The sequence below is a fragment of the Phascolarctos cinereus genome, unplaced genomic scaffold, assembly GCF_003287225.1.
Source record: "Phascolarctos cinereus isolate Bilbo 61053 unplaced genomic scaffold, phaCin_HiC Scaffold_7;HRSCAF=346, whole genome shotgun sequence".
In the NCBI taxonomy this organism is placed as follows: domain Eukaryota; kingdom Metazoa; phylum Chordata; class Mammalia; order Diprotodontia; family Phascolarctidae; genus Phascolarctos; species Phascolarctos cinereus.
Window position 1 is genome coordinate 92,680,824 of NW_027556180.1, and position 12,720 is coordinate 92,693,543.

Here is a 12,720-nt window from a genome sequence, read left to right on the forward strand (position 1 = left end):
ACTTTGAAACCATTTCCTGCATTTGAAATTAGTACTACTAGAAAGCTTAATCTATGTCCTTAAATAATAATTTTAATATAATTTAACACATCCTTATTAAGCTGCTGCTAAAACGTTGAGAGAACAATGCTAGGAAATACAGGAGATAAATACCAAAGAAAACATGAGCACTATCTTTATTTTATTCCTGTCCCTGAGTAGGTGATGCCCCTTTTCCATACCAAGCCTACTCCTCTACCCATGCCGTTGATCCCATCTCTCCCCAATCTCTTCTGACAGCTTGCCCTATCAATCATATAATTGAACAATACAACAAACATTTTATTAAAAACCCTATCATCCTCCATCTATTCTTCTTTTCATAGACTCCTAGAAAGAATCCTCTATACTCATTACCTCCACTTCTTCAGCACCAATTACTTCTCAATCTTTGCAATATGGCTTCCAACCCTACCACTGTACTGAAATTGCTTTCTCCATATTCATCATCCATTAACTACTAAAACCAATGGTCTTTTCCCAGCCCTTCTTCTCTCCCCTCCCCCATCCTTGAGAAGACAAGCAGTTTGATTTCATATGTGAGGTCATACAAAACATTTCTATGTTAGCCATGTTGCAAAAGAAAACACAAAACAATAAAGATAAATTTTTAAAAGTATGCTTCAATCTGCATTCAGAATTTGTTAGTTCTCTCTTTGGAAATGGATATAGCATTTATCATCACAGGTTCTTTAGAATTGTCTTGGATCATTGTTTTGATCAGAGTAGCTAACTCCTTCACAATTGATCATCTTTAAAATATTGCTGTTCCTGTGTACAATGTTCTCCTGGTTCTGCTCACTTCACTTTGTATTGGTGTGTATATGACTTCTGAAACCATCCTGCTCATCATTTCTTATAATACGATAGTATGCCATCACAAACATATACCATAACTTGTTCAATTGATGGGTATCCTTTTTAATTTCCAATTCTCTGCTACCACAAAAAGAGCTGCTATATTTTTGTATAAATCGATCCTTTCCCCTTTTCTTTGACCTTAGAAATCTTATTAGCTTCCACGGATTCAAGTATCTGTAGACAGATGACTCCCCAATCCATATATCTAGTCACATTTCTTCCCTCAATTACAGTTACTTCCTACTAGATTCCTCTTGAATTTCCATATAAATACCGCAAATGCAGTAGGTTCAGAGTGGAACTTATCTTCCCCATCTAACTCTACTCTTCCTCCAAACTCCTATTTCTGTTGAGGGCACCAGTACTCTCCCATTCAAAGCCTGAGCTTTCTCCTCTATAAAATGAAGATAATTGCCTTATTGTGAGGCAGCTAAGTGGCATGGGGAAAAAGTACTGGTCCTGGAGTCTGGTATATCTCAGTTAAAATCCCACTTCAGACACTTACTAGCTGTGGCCTTAGGCAAGTTATATAATTTTTCTCAGTCTCAGTTTCCTCAGTTGTAAAATGGGGATAATAATAGGACCTACCTCCTAGTTATGAGGTTCAAATGAAATACTGTAAGCACTTAGCACAATGCCTGGCACATAGTGGGTGTTAGATAAATGTTAGCTATTATTAATTCATACATATTGCTTTGTAAAATGTTAAAATGCTGAATATCAATTATTTTAAATGATTGTTTTCTGTGCTTCCAGTCTTTCTGGTCTCCAATCTATCTTCCACACAACTGAGAAAATAAACTTCCTAAGGCATAGGTCTGGCCATATTTTAAATTTCTTGTCCTTGTATGGCCAGTGCATAGCATAGTGCCTTGTACATAGAAAACACTCAATAAATGTCTGTATGTTGAATTAGTGTCACTCCCTTACTCAAAAATCTTGAGGGTAAGGAAAAAAAAAAACAACTCCTTAACTTGGCATTTCAGGCCCTTCATGATTTTGTTCCAAATTACCTTTCTAGCGTTCTTTCACACTACTGCCCTTCATGACTTCTACATTCCAGTCAAACTGGATTAGTCACTTTGCCCAGACTCAATTTTCAGATCTCCCATTCTGTACAGTCACACACTCCCTTTTCACTTCCACTTTTCAGAATCTTCATCTTCCTTTCATAGTGCAGGTCCTACCTCTCCCTGAAACCATCTCTGTTAGGTCCCCTCCTCTCTGGCCACATCCTCCCATCCATACCTCCTGCCCCCAACTTCCCTCACAGTTGTAAATTCTGCTGCTTTATTTTTCAATTTTCCTTGCACTATACTTGTGTACATTATCCCTCCCATCCTGGCACTGTATCCACCTTAACTGTATGTGGAATTGAATTGATTCTATGGCTATGGAAACATCATTTGATCTCTTTAAATGTTTTAAAGAAATGTTGTTCCTGTAAATTTTGGTAATGATATATTTTTTTTAATTTGCCACCTCAAATATTTACAAGGGATAGGGACAGAGCCTATTATTTCTTTGGGAGATGTGCAGATAGGAACTTTTTTGAAATTTCTTTTTGAAACGATTTTACTTTATTTTAGAGGAAGGTCTTTACCATGCTGAGTCTTGGAAAAACTCTTAATATTAGGTTTTCAATCAACAGAGTTTTAGGCTAGCTTTTTTTCAAGCCTGTCCAGCACGTTATCAGATGGAGGATACTTATGTAAATTGGAGACATCAAAATAAATTTCTAAAACCCAAACTTCATACAAATAATACAAAACCTTCAGGATGTCATATGGAAATAAGCTTTTGTTTAAAAAATAAACTTGAAAGTTTTTGGTGACAGAAGAGTGGACTATGAAACAATGTGAATGACTGACCAATATTTTGAAATAAATTTCTAAAAAGTTAGTATGAACAGGCTATCTAAAAGATCTACTTTTAAAGGTACATGACAGTTTGAGAAGCAATATAGCTAAGACTAAATCATGTAAAAACAGGAATTGGGAACTTTTAAAAAGCAACCATCTTTTCTTTCTGGCATGCTAATGATGAATGCTGGTTGACTCTACACTTAAGGGGATTAAGGTACTAACAGTCACACTGTAGGTTGAAGGAATAATAATTAGTAATTGCTAACATTTATATGGTGCCTGCCATGTGCCAGTTACTGTGCTAGGTGCTTTACAAATATTATCTTATGCGATGCTCACAACAGCCCTGGAATAGAGAGGACATTATTATCCCCATTTTACTGATGAGGGAACTGAGGCAAACAGGTTAAGTGACTTGCCCAGCGTCTCACAGGTAGTAAGTGGCTGAGAACTGAATTTGAACTCAGGTCTTCCTGACTCCGGAAACAACAGCTCTATATAGTTCCATCCACTGGGCTTAGTATTTATAAGCAAAAGGCGTGGCTGTGAATAAATGAAAAGGGGCTTGAATGCTATTGCTATAGTTCTGCATATATATCTATATCTATATATAGATATATAGATATAGATATATATCTGCAACAGGCTCAGAGGCATTTTTAAAAATTCTGTCAGGCTTTCATCTGTTTCATATGTTAGAAATTCCTCAAGTGTCAATAAGTTTATATTTAAATAGGCATTCTTAGCTATCTTGTATCACAGATCAAGCACTGGCTTCTAAATATTGTACATGGGTTCTCCATGGGAATTTTACTAGCTTTCCACGTTGAAGAGTTCAGAATTTTTAAAAAATTAAACTCTAAGACTTTTTAAATTAAATTAGGAAAAATCTTCCGTATCCGAGGAAATCATTAACCAGCAGCTTCTGGGAGGTGGGGGGAGGAGTTACTAAAGCTTCGCTGCCATTTCTCCTATTTGAGGTCCATTTGAGCCACGGATTGCCAACATTCTTGACCCCAAAGCAGTAAGAAAGAAGAATCATTACGTGGCTTAATGGAGAGCAATTGACGTTAGAAGTCTTTACTAAACTCCTTAAGAGAATTTTAGAATATATCCGTAAAGACACTGATTTTTTTAATTTTGGTTGAGCCTTTCCGTGGTGACGTCATATCTAACGCAAGCCCTACCCCTCCCCTATCCAGCGGACCAGCCCTTGTTTTAAAAAGAAAATGGTTTCTTGAGAGGAAAAGAAAAAAAGGCAAAGGTCTGTTAGTATATGCAATATCTCACACCTAGCGTGCCCCACCCCGGCATTAAGGAAAAAAACAAAACCACCCTTAATGGTCGTTATAAGCAAATTAAGGGCCCAATTTGGTTGACACCTCCTCTTCCTCAAACGGCCCCGTCAACTTAATACAATGAAAGGAAAATTCCCGACGTGCCCTCCTCTCCTGACCTTTCCTTGACCCCAGCATGCCTTGCGCCTCCCAGAGGCACCTGGGAACTGTAGTCTCCCGGGGGCCGCCCCCGTCACCAGGACAGCAGCTGCAGCTTTCTCAGCCCGCTGCTGCCGAGGGCGGAGGAAGGGGAGGAGGAGAGAGCGGAGAGACGCGAGCGGGACGCAACCGGCGGAGAAGAGAAACCTGCGCGTCTGGCTGGTGCGGCTCAGCGAGGGCGCGGAGCCAGCGGCAGGACTCGAGCGGGCGCTGCAGCCAGCCCAGCGCGGTGGCGGCGGCCGACCTCGGAGCAAGGAGACAACCCCGACAGCCAGTCCCAGCACCAGCCCCAACCCCGGCCCGGCGCCCGCGCCTCCGCCACCGCCACCACGCAGTCCCGGGAGGAGCCTCCGCGCCCCCGCCGCCTGCCCAACCCTCGGGGGGGAAGGCGGCCCAGGAAGATGGCCGGACCCTCGGTCTCGTCCTTTTTCTCAGGACCCGAGGAGCTGGAGGACGCGGCCCACGCCCCGGCCCTGCTGGCCCAGCTCAAGTCCTTCTACGATGCCCGGCTGCTGTGCGATGTAACCATCGAGGTGGCTGTGCCCGGCGGGGGGCCTGGCGCAGGCCGGCTATTCTCGTGCAATCGCAACGTGCTGGCGGCCGCGTGCCCCTACTTCAAGAGCATGTTCACGGGCGGCCTGTTCGAGAGCCAGCAGCCACGCGTGACCATGCACGACGTGGATGCCGAGTCGCTGGCGCTGCTGCTGGACTACTGCTACACGGGTCGCGTGTCGGTGAGCGAGACCAACGTGCAGCGGCTCTACGCGGCCGCGGACATGCTGCAGCTCGAGTATGTGCGCGAGGCCTGTGCCGCCTTCCTCGCCCGCCGCCTAGACGTGGCCAATTGTGCCTCCATCCTCAAGTTCGCGGATGCTTTCGACCACCCGCAGCTGCGCGCCAAGGCCTTGGCCTTTGTGGCCCGCAATTTCTCCCAGCTCAGCGGGGCGCCTCGCCCCGGGGGTGAGGAATCGCTGGCAGAGTTGAGCCTGGCCCAGCTGCAGGAGGTGCTGCGTCTGGACAGCCTGGATGTGGACAGCGAGCGCATCGTGTGCACCGTGGCTGTGCAGTGGCTGGAGGCTGCCCCCCTGGAGCGTGGCCCTAGCGCCCCCGACGTGCTCCGCTGTGTGCGCTGGCTCCACTTTGGGGACCGAGACCGTGCCTACCTTGAGGGGCTTCGTGCCAAGCCCTTCGTCAAGCGCTACTGCCCAGGGCTCATCGAGTCTGCCCTGCGCACCCGCTACGGGGACGTGATGGTCAAGACCCCACAGGCCGCCCTGCCGGCCCCTAGCAGCGCCACCGGCCCTGTGGCCGAGAGCCCAGCCCGCAGGATAGGCATGATGGCCAAAGAGATGGTCATCTTTTTCGGACACCCGAAGGACCCCTTCTTGTGCTACGACCCTTACTCGGGAGACATCTATACCATGCCATCACCTCTGACCAGTCTTGCTCACAATAAGACCATCACTTCCTCAGCCGTCTGTGTGTCCCCAGACAATGACATCTACCTGGCTGCCCAGCCCAAGAAGCAGCTCTGGGTCTATAATCCGGCCCAGAATAGTTGGCAACAGCTGGCTGACCGTCTGATGTGCAGAGAGGGTATGGACTTGGCCTACCTCAACGGCTATATTTACATCTTGGGGGGCCGAGACCCTGTGACGGGAGTGAAATTGAAGGAGGTGGAATGCTACAGTATTCAGAGGAACCAGTGGGTCCTGGTGGCCCCGGTTCCACATTCCTTCTACTCTTTTGAATTAATCATGGTTCACGACTATCTGTATGCAGTCAATAATAAACGGATGCTCTGCTATGACCCCAGCCGCAACCAATGGCTGAACTGCGCTTCCCTCAAGCGCAGCGACTTCCAGGAGGCTTGTGTCTTCAACGAGGAGATCTACTGCATCTGTGACATCCCAGTCATGAAGGTCTACAACCCAGCCCGGGGAGAGTGGAGGCGCATCAGCAACATTCCCCTGGATGCAGATACCCACAACTACCAGATTGTCCGGCATGGGCAAAAGTTACTGCTCATCACCTCTACCACCCCTCAGTGGAAGAAGAACAGGGTCACTGTCCATGAATATGAACCCAGTGATGACCGCTGGGTTAACATAGGTACTATGCTGGGACTTTTGCAGTATGACTCGGGCTTCATCTGCCTCTCAGCCCGGGTCTACCCCTCCTGCCTTGAGCCAGGACAGAGTTTCATCACGGAGGAAGATGATGTTCGGAGTGAATCCAGTGCCGACTGGGACTTAGAAGGACTCAGTGAACTGGACTCAGAGTCAGGGAGTTCCAGCTCCTTCTCAGAAGATGAAGTCTGGGTCCAGGTGGCACCCAGAGGGAATGCATTTATGCAGCAGGGTTCATTATAAAGATGTTGATTGGGAAGCATAGTTTATTGGTATGGAATGTATTTTAATAGTTCCCCCACCCACCCATCATTTTTCCCTCTACCACCCAGTTAAAAAACAAGTTGAAACAGCTGATTTGGTTTAGTAGGGGACAGTGTTTGGAAATATTAATGTATTATTTCGAGATTTAAACATAAATATTTAAAGAACATTACAGATCAAAGAAATGCAACCTATTTACTAATTTACTGTGCTAAAGAAAGAAGTCCAGGGTTTACCTTTAATAGTAAAATGCTATGCAAAATAAGCTAGATGGTAATTTAACAAGGCTCTGTTTTCTCAGTATTTAATCAGCCGTTGCACTGACGGATTGATTTGATTTTTGTTAGTATGTTTATGCTTCTTTGATAAGCCTGAAGAATTTAGCTTGCTGTTCATTTTAAAACTGTGAATTGCCATAAGCATTGTAACTTTTGAAAAACTGAATTGTGATTTTATATTAGGAACCTGGTGGAAATAGGATTTGATGGAAAGAATGTTTAAAGGTATACTTTTTCCTTCAGATAATGAAAATAGTGGATTATCCAAAGTACCAATATAATTTTTCTTGCATATTTTAAAGTAAAATACAATATTTGAAATTTTAGGTTAATCCCCAAAATTTAAAAGTGATTTTATTTGCCACAAAGTTTAGAATAGAACTCTTACTAGCCTAAGGAAAAAAATCAGGACTCCACTATTTGAAAAGCAATTTGAGGATCACTTGTGAAATGTGAAAGTTTGTGAATTTGCCAAATGATACTTGCCTTCTTTAAAATGACATTCGTTTCCATTAATGTCAAGAAATCATTAAAAAAAGGAACTTCCTAAACCAAAAATTGATTTGCCTTGTAAAACCTTGATATTTTAAACTATATGCTATACGTATATATATGTATATATATATATATATATATCGCATTGTAGCAACAACTTTTTCACAAGACAATAGTTAGGGTATTTTGAATTTTATTGTAGTGGTCATTCCTTGAATTACCATAAACCTCATATACTTCCCTAAGAGACTTTGGATATACAATTTTGGTGATGGTTTTAGAGAGCTTTTCAGTGGAAGATGGGTTGTTACTTAATGGTTAATGTCAGAGAATATTGAATGTGAAGGTGTGTATAAACTAAGTATTTTATTGAATTCAGTAGTAATTGTGTCTGTTGATTATAACATCAAGTGCCAGCAAATATGAACATTTTAAAAAATGCTGTGTATAAGGCCTGTTTTCGTGTAGCATTGAAAAATACTCTACCAGGTTTGTAAAAACACTATAAAAGTTCTTGATTATCAGCTATGAGCTATTTTTCTATTAAAAGTTGACAATTTAAGAACACAAACTCGATGATGGGGTTTTTTTGATCCATATTTTTCCTTTTAAGTATTCCCTTGCAGACTCTTAAGATTTAACCTCCAAAAGATTACGTTTTGATTTTTATTAGGGTATGTGACTTGTTTTATGTTAATTCTGTGAACTATGTACCCCCTTCTTCTTTTATTCTTCTGGAAAGAATAACATAAAGAGAAACTTCAAAGAATAGACTTCTTTCAGTACTGCAAGAAACTCCCTCTTCTGAATAGACCAAAGTGTAAGTTGCTACTTATATTCTGGGGACTTTTTTCTATTTTAGTTGATACAACATTTTAAGTAATATAAATTATGCATTGAATAAATATTATTTATAAATAATTACCCTCTTCTCAGAAACATTGTAGTATTTGACTGAGGGTGGTCTTTGGTTGCTCAGCCCTTATTCTTCCAGTCTTCGGAGGCTAGGACTTTTGCCTGGGTCATGGACCTGATCAGGGGTTCTTAACCATTCTTGTATCTTTGACCTCTAGTGAAACTTAAGGACCCATAATCAGAGTGATGTCTTTTTATTTCATTTTATTTTTTGCTTTTTTTGGTGAGGCAGTTGAGGGTAAGTGACTTGCCCAGGGTCACGCAGCTAATAAGTGTCAAGTGTCTGAGGCCACATTTGAACTCAGGTTCTCCTGACTCCAAGGCCAGAACTCTATCCACTGTGCCACCTAGCTGTCCCATGATGTATTTTTAAATGCATAAAATAAAATACAGAGGATTAAAAAGGCCAATTATGTTGAAATAGTCATCAGAGTTTTGGGGTTTTTTTGCTTTTTAGTAAGGCAGTTGGGGTTAAGTGACTTGCCCAGGGTCACACAGCTAATAAGTGTCAAGTGTCTGAGGCCACATTTGAACTCAGGTTCTCCTGACTCCAAGGCCAGAACTCTATCCACTGTGCCACCTAGCTGTCCCATGATGTATTTTTAAATGCATAAAATAAAATACAGAGGATTAAAAAGGCCAATTATGCTGAAATAGAGTCATCAGAGTTTTGGGGTTTTTTGCTTTTTAGTAAGGCAATTGGGGTTAAGTGACTTGCCCAGGATCACACAGCTAGTAAGTGTCAAGTGTCTGAGGCTGGTTTTGAACTCGGGTCCTCCTGACTCCAAGGTGAGAGCTCTATCCACTGCACCACCTAGTTGCCCCCAGAATATTTTTTTAAAAACCAGTTCCCCAAAGCCAGTTAAAAACCTCGGCACCCTAAATGGAATTTGAAATCCTGGCATCTGTATAAAAAGTCAAACTACAAGCTCTTATTTGAAAGTAATTTGTAATCAAAGGAGATTTGTGTTGTTAACAGTTGTGTACTGAGGACTTTGTGCAGCTCTGCCTCACTCAAATCCAATTCACTTCATTAGTTTCTCCTCAAGGACGAAAGACAAACCACCAAACAAACCAACTTGATAGTTTGTCTGCCGCTGAGCTTAGACTCCCACAGGAAATGCTGTTTCAACGGTGCAAACATGTTTTTGGCAAGAAATTTGCTTCCAGCCAGGTCTAGCCTTTGTTTTTGAATGTTGAAACAAAACTAAAATGCCAGTATAATCAAAAGATAGTGATTGTGACCAGAGCCCTGTGTGCAAGGGTAAACAAGCAACAATATCAGCTCTTGGATGAAAATCCTTACTAATGCATCATACCCACTATTTTAAAAAGTAAAGGTTAAGACCTTTATTTTTTAATGAAGTTCTGTGGAAGAAGCTTAAATCAATTTACCTTTAAAATTCCCCTGAGAGAAGAGAGATGAGCCTCGTTTTACAGTAGGATGATTTGCCTAAAGACAATAAAGACTTACTAATAAAATTATCTATAGGACCTAGGTTCCTTGATTCCCCATCTAGTATTCTATCTATCCTCCTGCTTGCTCACTTAGTAACAAAACTGGCAGTGGAGTTTGTTTATTTTGGTTTACTTTGGTTTTTGGTGACAGTAAAACATCCTTAGCCTAATTTCCAGGTGGCAAGATTAATGTTGACATCTTTCAATAAAGCTCTGTGATTGCCGCCATTCCTTAAATTTAATCCAATGCTAATTGTCCTGTGCATGTATGTGACTTGTTTCATCCGAAGAACTAAAGAATTTAATTCCTAAGTAACAAAAATATTCAACTCCTAAGGTAAAGGACACTGAAGTTTCCAAAGGAAACTCTAGACTATTTAAGATCCTCTGTATCAGCTGACTTGTGAACGAGAGCAAAAGAAAAAGTCTGAGCCTAGGGGTAGTGCCATTCATTTAGAATTTGTTAACTCTGATCCCAGATCCTCATGTGTAATTTGGAGTAGTATCTGGATTACCTACCTCTATGAAAAATCTTTGTGAATTTATCTAAGTACATTATTGTAATAGCTCCTTTTTTTCCTTTCAAGACAAATATTTTTATAAAATTCTTATAACACTTGGAAAGAAAGATGCTAGCCAACCAATGCCCCATCATGGGCTTGTAAGCACCTGTTTTTGTGGGTGATTATATCAAATTATGTTATCCATTAAATAGGAATGTTATTCCTTAACTCCAAGCAATGTGAAAACAGATATATGGAATGTTATTTCCTTAAAAAAAAAGTAGTCTTTATGTGTAATTGGAAAAAATAAAATACTGTTTACATTTTAAAAATTGGCATTTGTCCCTCTAATCCTCCTTCCCTAGCAATTTTGGCAGTCATGTGTTTTATCATTCTTAGAGAGATTAAATTAACTAGGTCTGTTCATACAAAACAGCTAGAGGTTTGGTGAGACCAGACAAAAAATATTTATTAAAGACAGCATCACTATTGTGTAGCAGGTAGTGCATGAAAGCAATATAGGCTGTTTGTCTCAGAGAAGACACAGATTAACAGAGAAAAGGGGCAGGTGGGCCAGGATGCTTCTTTTCTTCCCAAAGAGAATACTGTATATTGTAAGGTCCACCTTTTCAGTGCCTAGGCTTCTGGCAGCTTTGATCTCCTAGGACAGCTAAATACAGAAAGCTAAAAGAGTCTAAGCAAGAAACAATGACAAATGAGAGCATAAGGCCTAAAGATTCTGTATGACTTGTGCCTGGCTGATGAGCCTCCACCCCCAGAAGAAAACAAGTATTCTTATTGGCTGGCAAGGGCTATAAAAGCCAAGCTTCCCATGTAGAGGAGAAGTGAGGAAGAAAAGAGAGAGATGGAGGGACAGGGAAGAGAAGATGGTTAAGAACAGAAGGAGGGGCAGAAGTTGAGGTGGCAAGAAGTCGCAAGCACAGACGATTTGATAAGTGCCAGTAAGAAATAGGTGACTATGGGAAATACATGGGAAAAGCATCAGAACCAGAGGAGTTTTGCAGTGGGGTATGAGTAGAGGTGGGCCCAGTAAAGGAATCTGCAGATAAATCTCAGGGGGGATCTGTGAGGTTGGATGGAAAAAATAAATAACCTCTCACTAAAATTTAGCATTTCCTTCAAGTATGAACTTGAAAAAAAAACATTTTGAGAAGGAGTTCAGTTTTATCAGACTGCTGAAGGGGTCCATGACATGAACTCCTCCTCTATGCCAAGAGCACAACAGCTGCTTTGCAATCTGCTAGAGACTGAAAAGAGGAGAAAGGAAAGAAACAAGCATTTATTAAGCACCTAATCTGAGTTGCATGTGCTTTACCAAAATCTCATTAAATTGTCACAGCTACCCTGGGATGTAGGCACCATTATTATCATCATCCCCATTTTAAGTTGTAAAATGGGGATGATGATAACTAAGGAAGCTGTTTTGTTTGTAGGAGAATTTACCATAGGAGAGTGGGCAAACTAAAGCATCATATAGAACAGTACTACAATATGCTGTCATAATGCAAAGAGAACAATAGAAGGACTATAGAATCAGAGCCAGAAGGACCTGAGGGGCCAAGACCAAACTCCTCATTTTACAGATGATTCCTCCAAAGTTACCCACATAATGCTTGACGAAAAATCTGAATCCGGGTCCTTTAGACTGAGGGTTAGGGCTGCCTCCTGCCTATGAAGCTATAAGAACTCCTCTTTAGTGAAGGTTTAAAGAGAAAGGTGCAGGAAAGTTGAGCTAGCCTCAGAAGAGAAAATGGAGGTGGGGCTTGAAAAGGAGAATAGGAGAATGTTGATGAATCGGTACAATATTACTTCATCAACATTATATAAAGTCACGGTTTAGGAAGGACAACTGGTCAGTCAGTCAATAAAAATGTATTAAGCACCTGCTATGTGCCAGGCTCTGGGCTAAGTGCTGGGGGGTACAAACAAAGGCAAAAGGCAGTTCCTGCCCTCAAGGGGCTCACAGTCATACGGTAGAGAGAACACACAAAGCACTATACACAAAGGAACTATCTATACACAGGATAAATTGGAGATAATTATCAGAGGGAAAAGACCAGAATTAAGGTAGACATTCATCCTGCAGAAGAAGACAGATTTTGAGTCAAAAAAGTTGGAAAATCTATGTAATCGTGGCTAAATTATAATACCTAGATAATATTCTGTGTAGTTCTCAGTGAGAAGTTTCTGGCCAAAAAAAAAGTTTCTGGCCCAATGCTGATTGAAAAGGATTTTTTGTTGTTGTTTTTTGCAAGGCAGTCGGGGTTAAGTGACTTGCCCGGGGTACAGCTAGTGAATATCACTTGTCTGAGGCCGGATTTGAACTCAGTACTTACTAAGTGCTAAGCATTGTACCAAGCCCTGGAAACATAAATACCAGCAAACAAGATAATCCC

At 41.6% G+C, this 12,720-nt stretch overlaps 1 protein-coding gene across 1 annotated transcript; it reads left to right on the top strand.

Moving 5' to 3' along the window:
• Nucleotides 1-437: 437 nt before the first annotated feature.
• KBTBD7 (kelch repeat and BTB domain containing 7) lies at nt 438-8,351 on the top strand. The gene is made up of 2 exons (XM_078147664.1): nt 438-458; nt 4,276-8,351. The coding sequence occupies exons 1-2, from the start codon at nt 438-440 to the stop codon at nt 6,631-6,633; spliced, it is 2,379 nt and encodes a 792-aa protein (XP_078003790.1). The 3' UTR covers nt 6,634-8,351.
• The last annotated feature ends 4,369 nt before the right edge of the window (nt 8,352-12,720 follow it).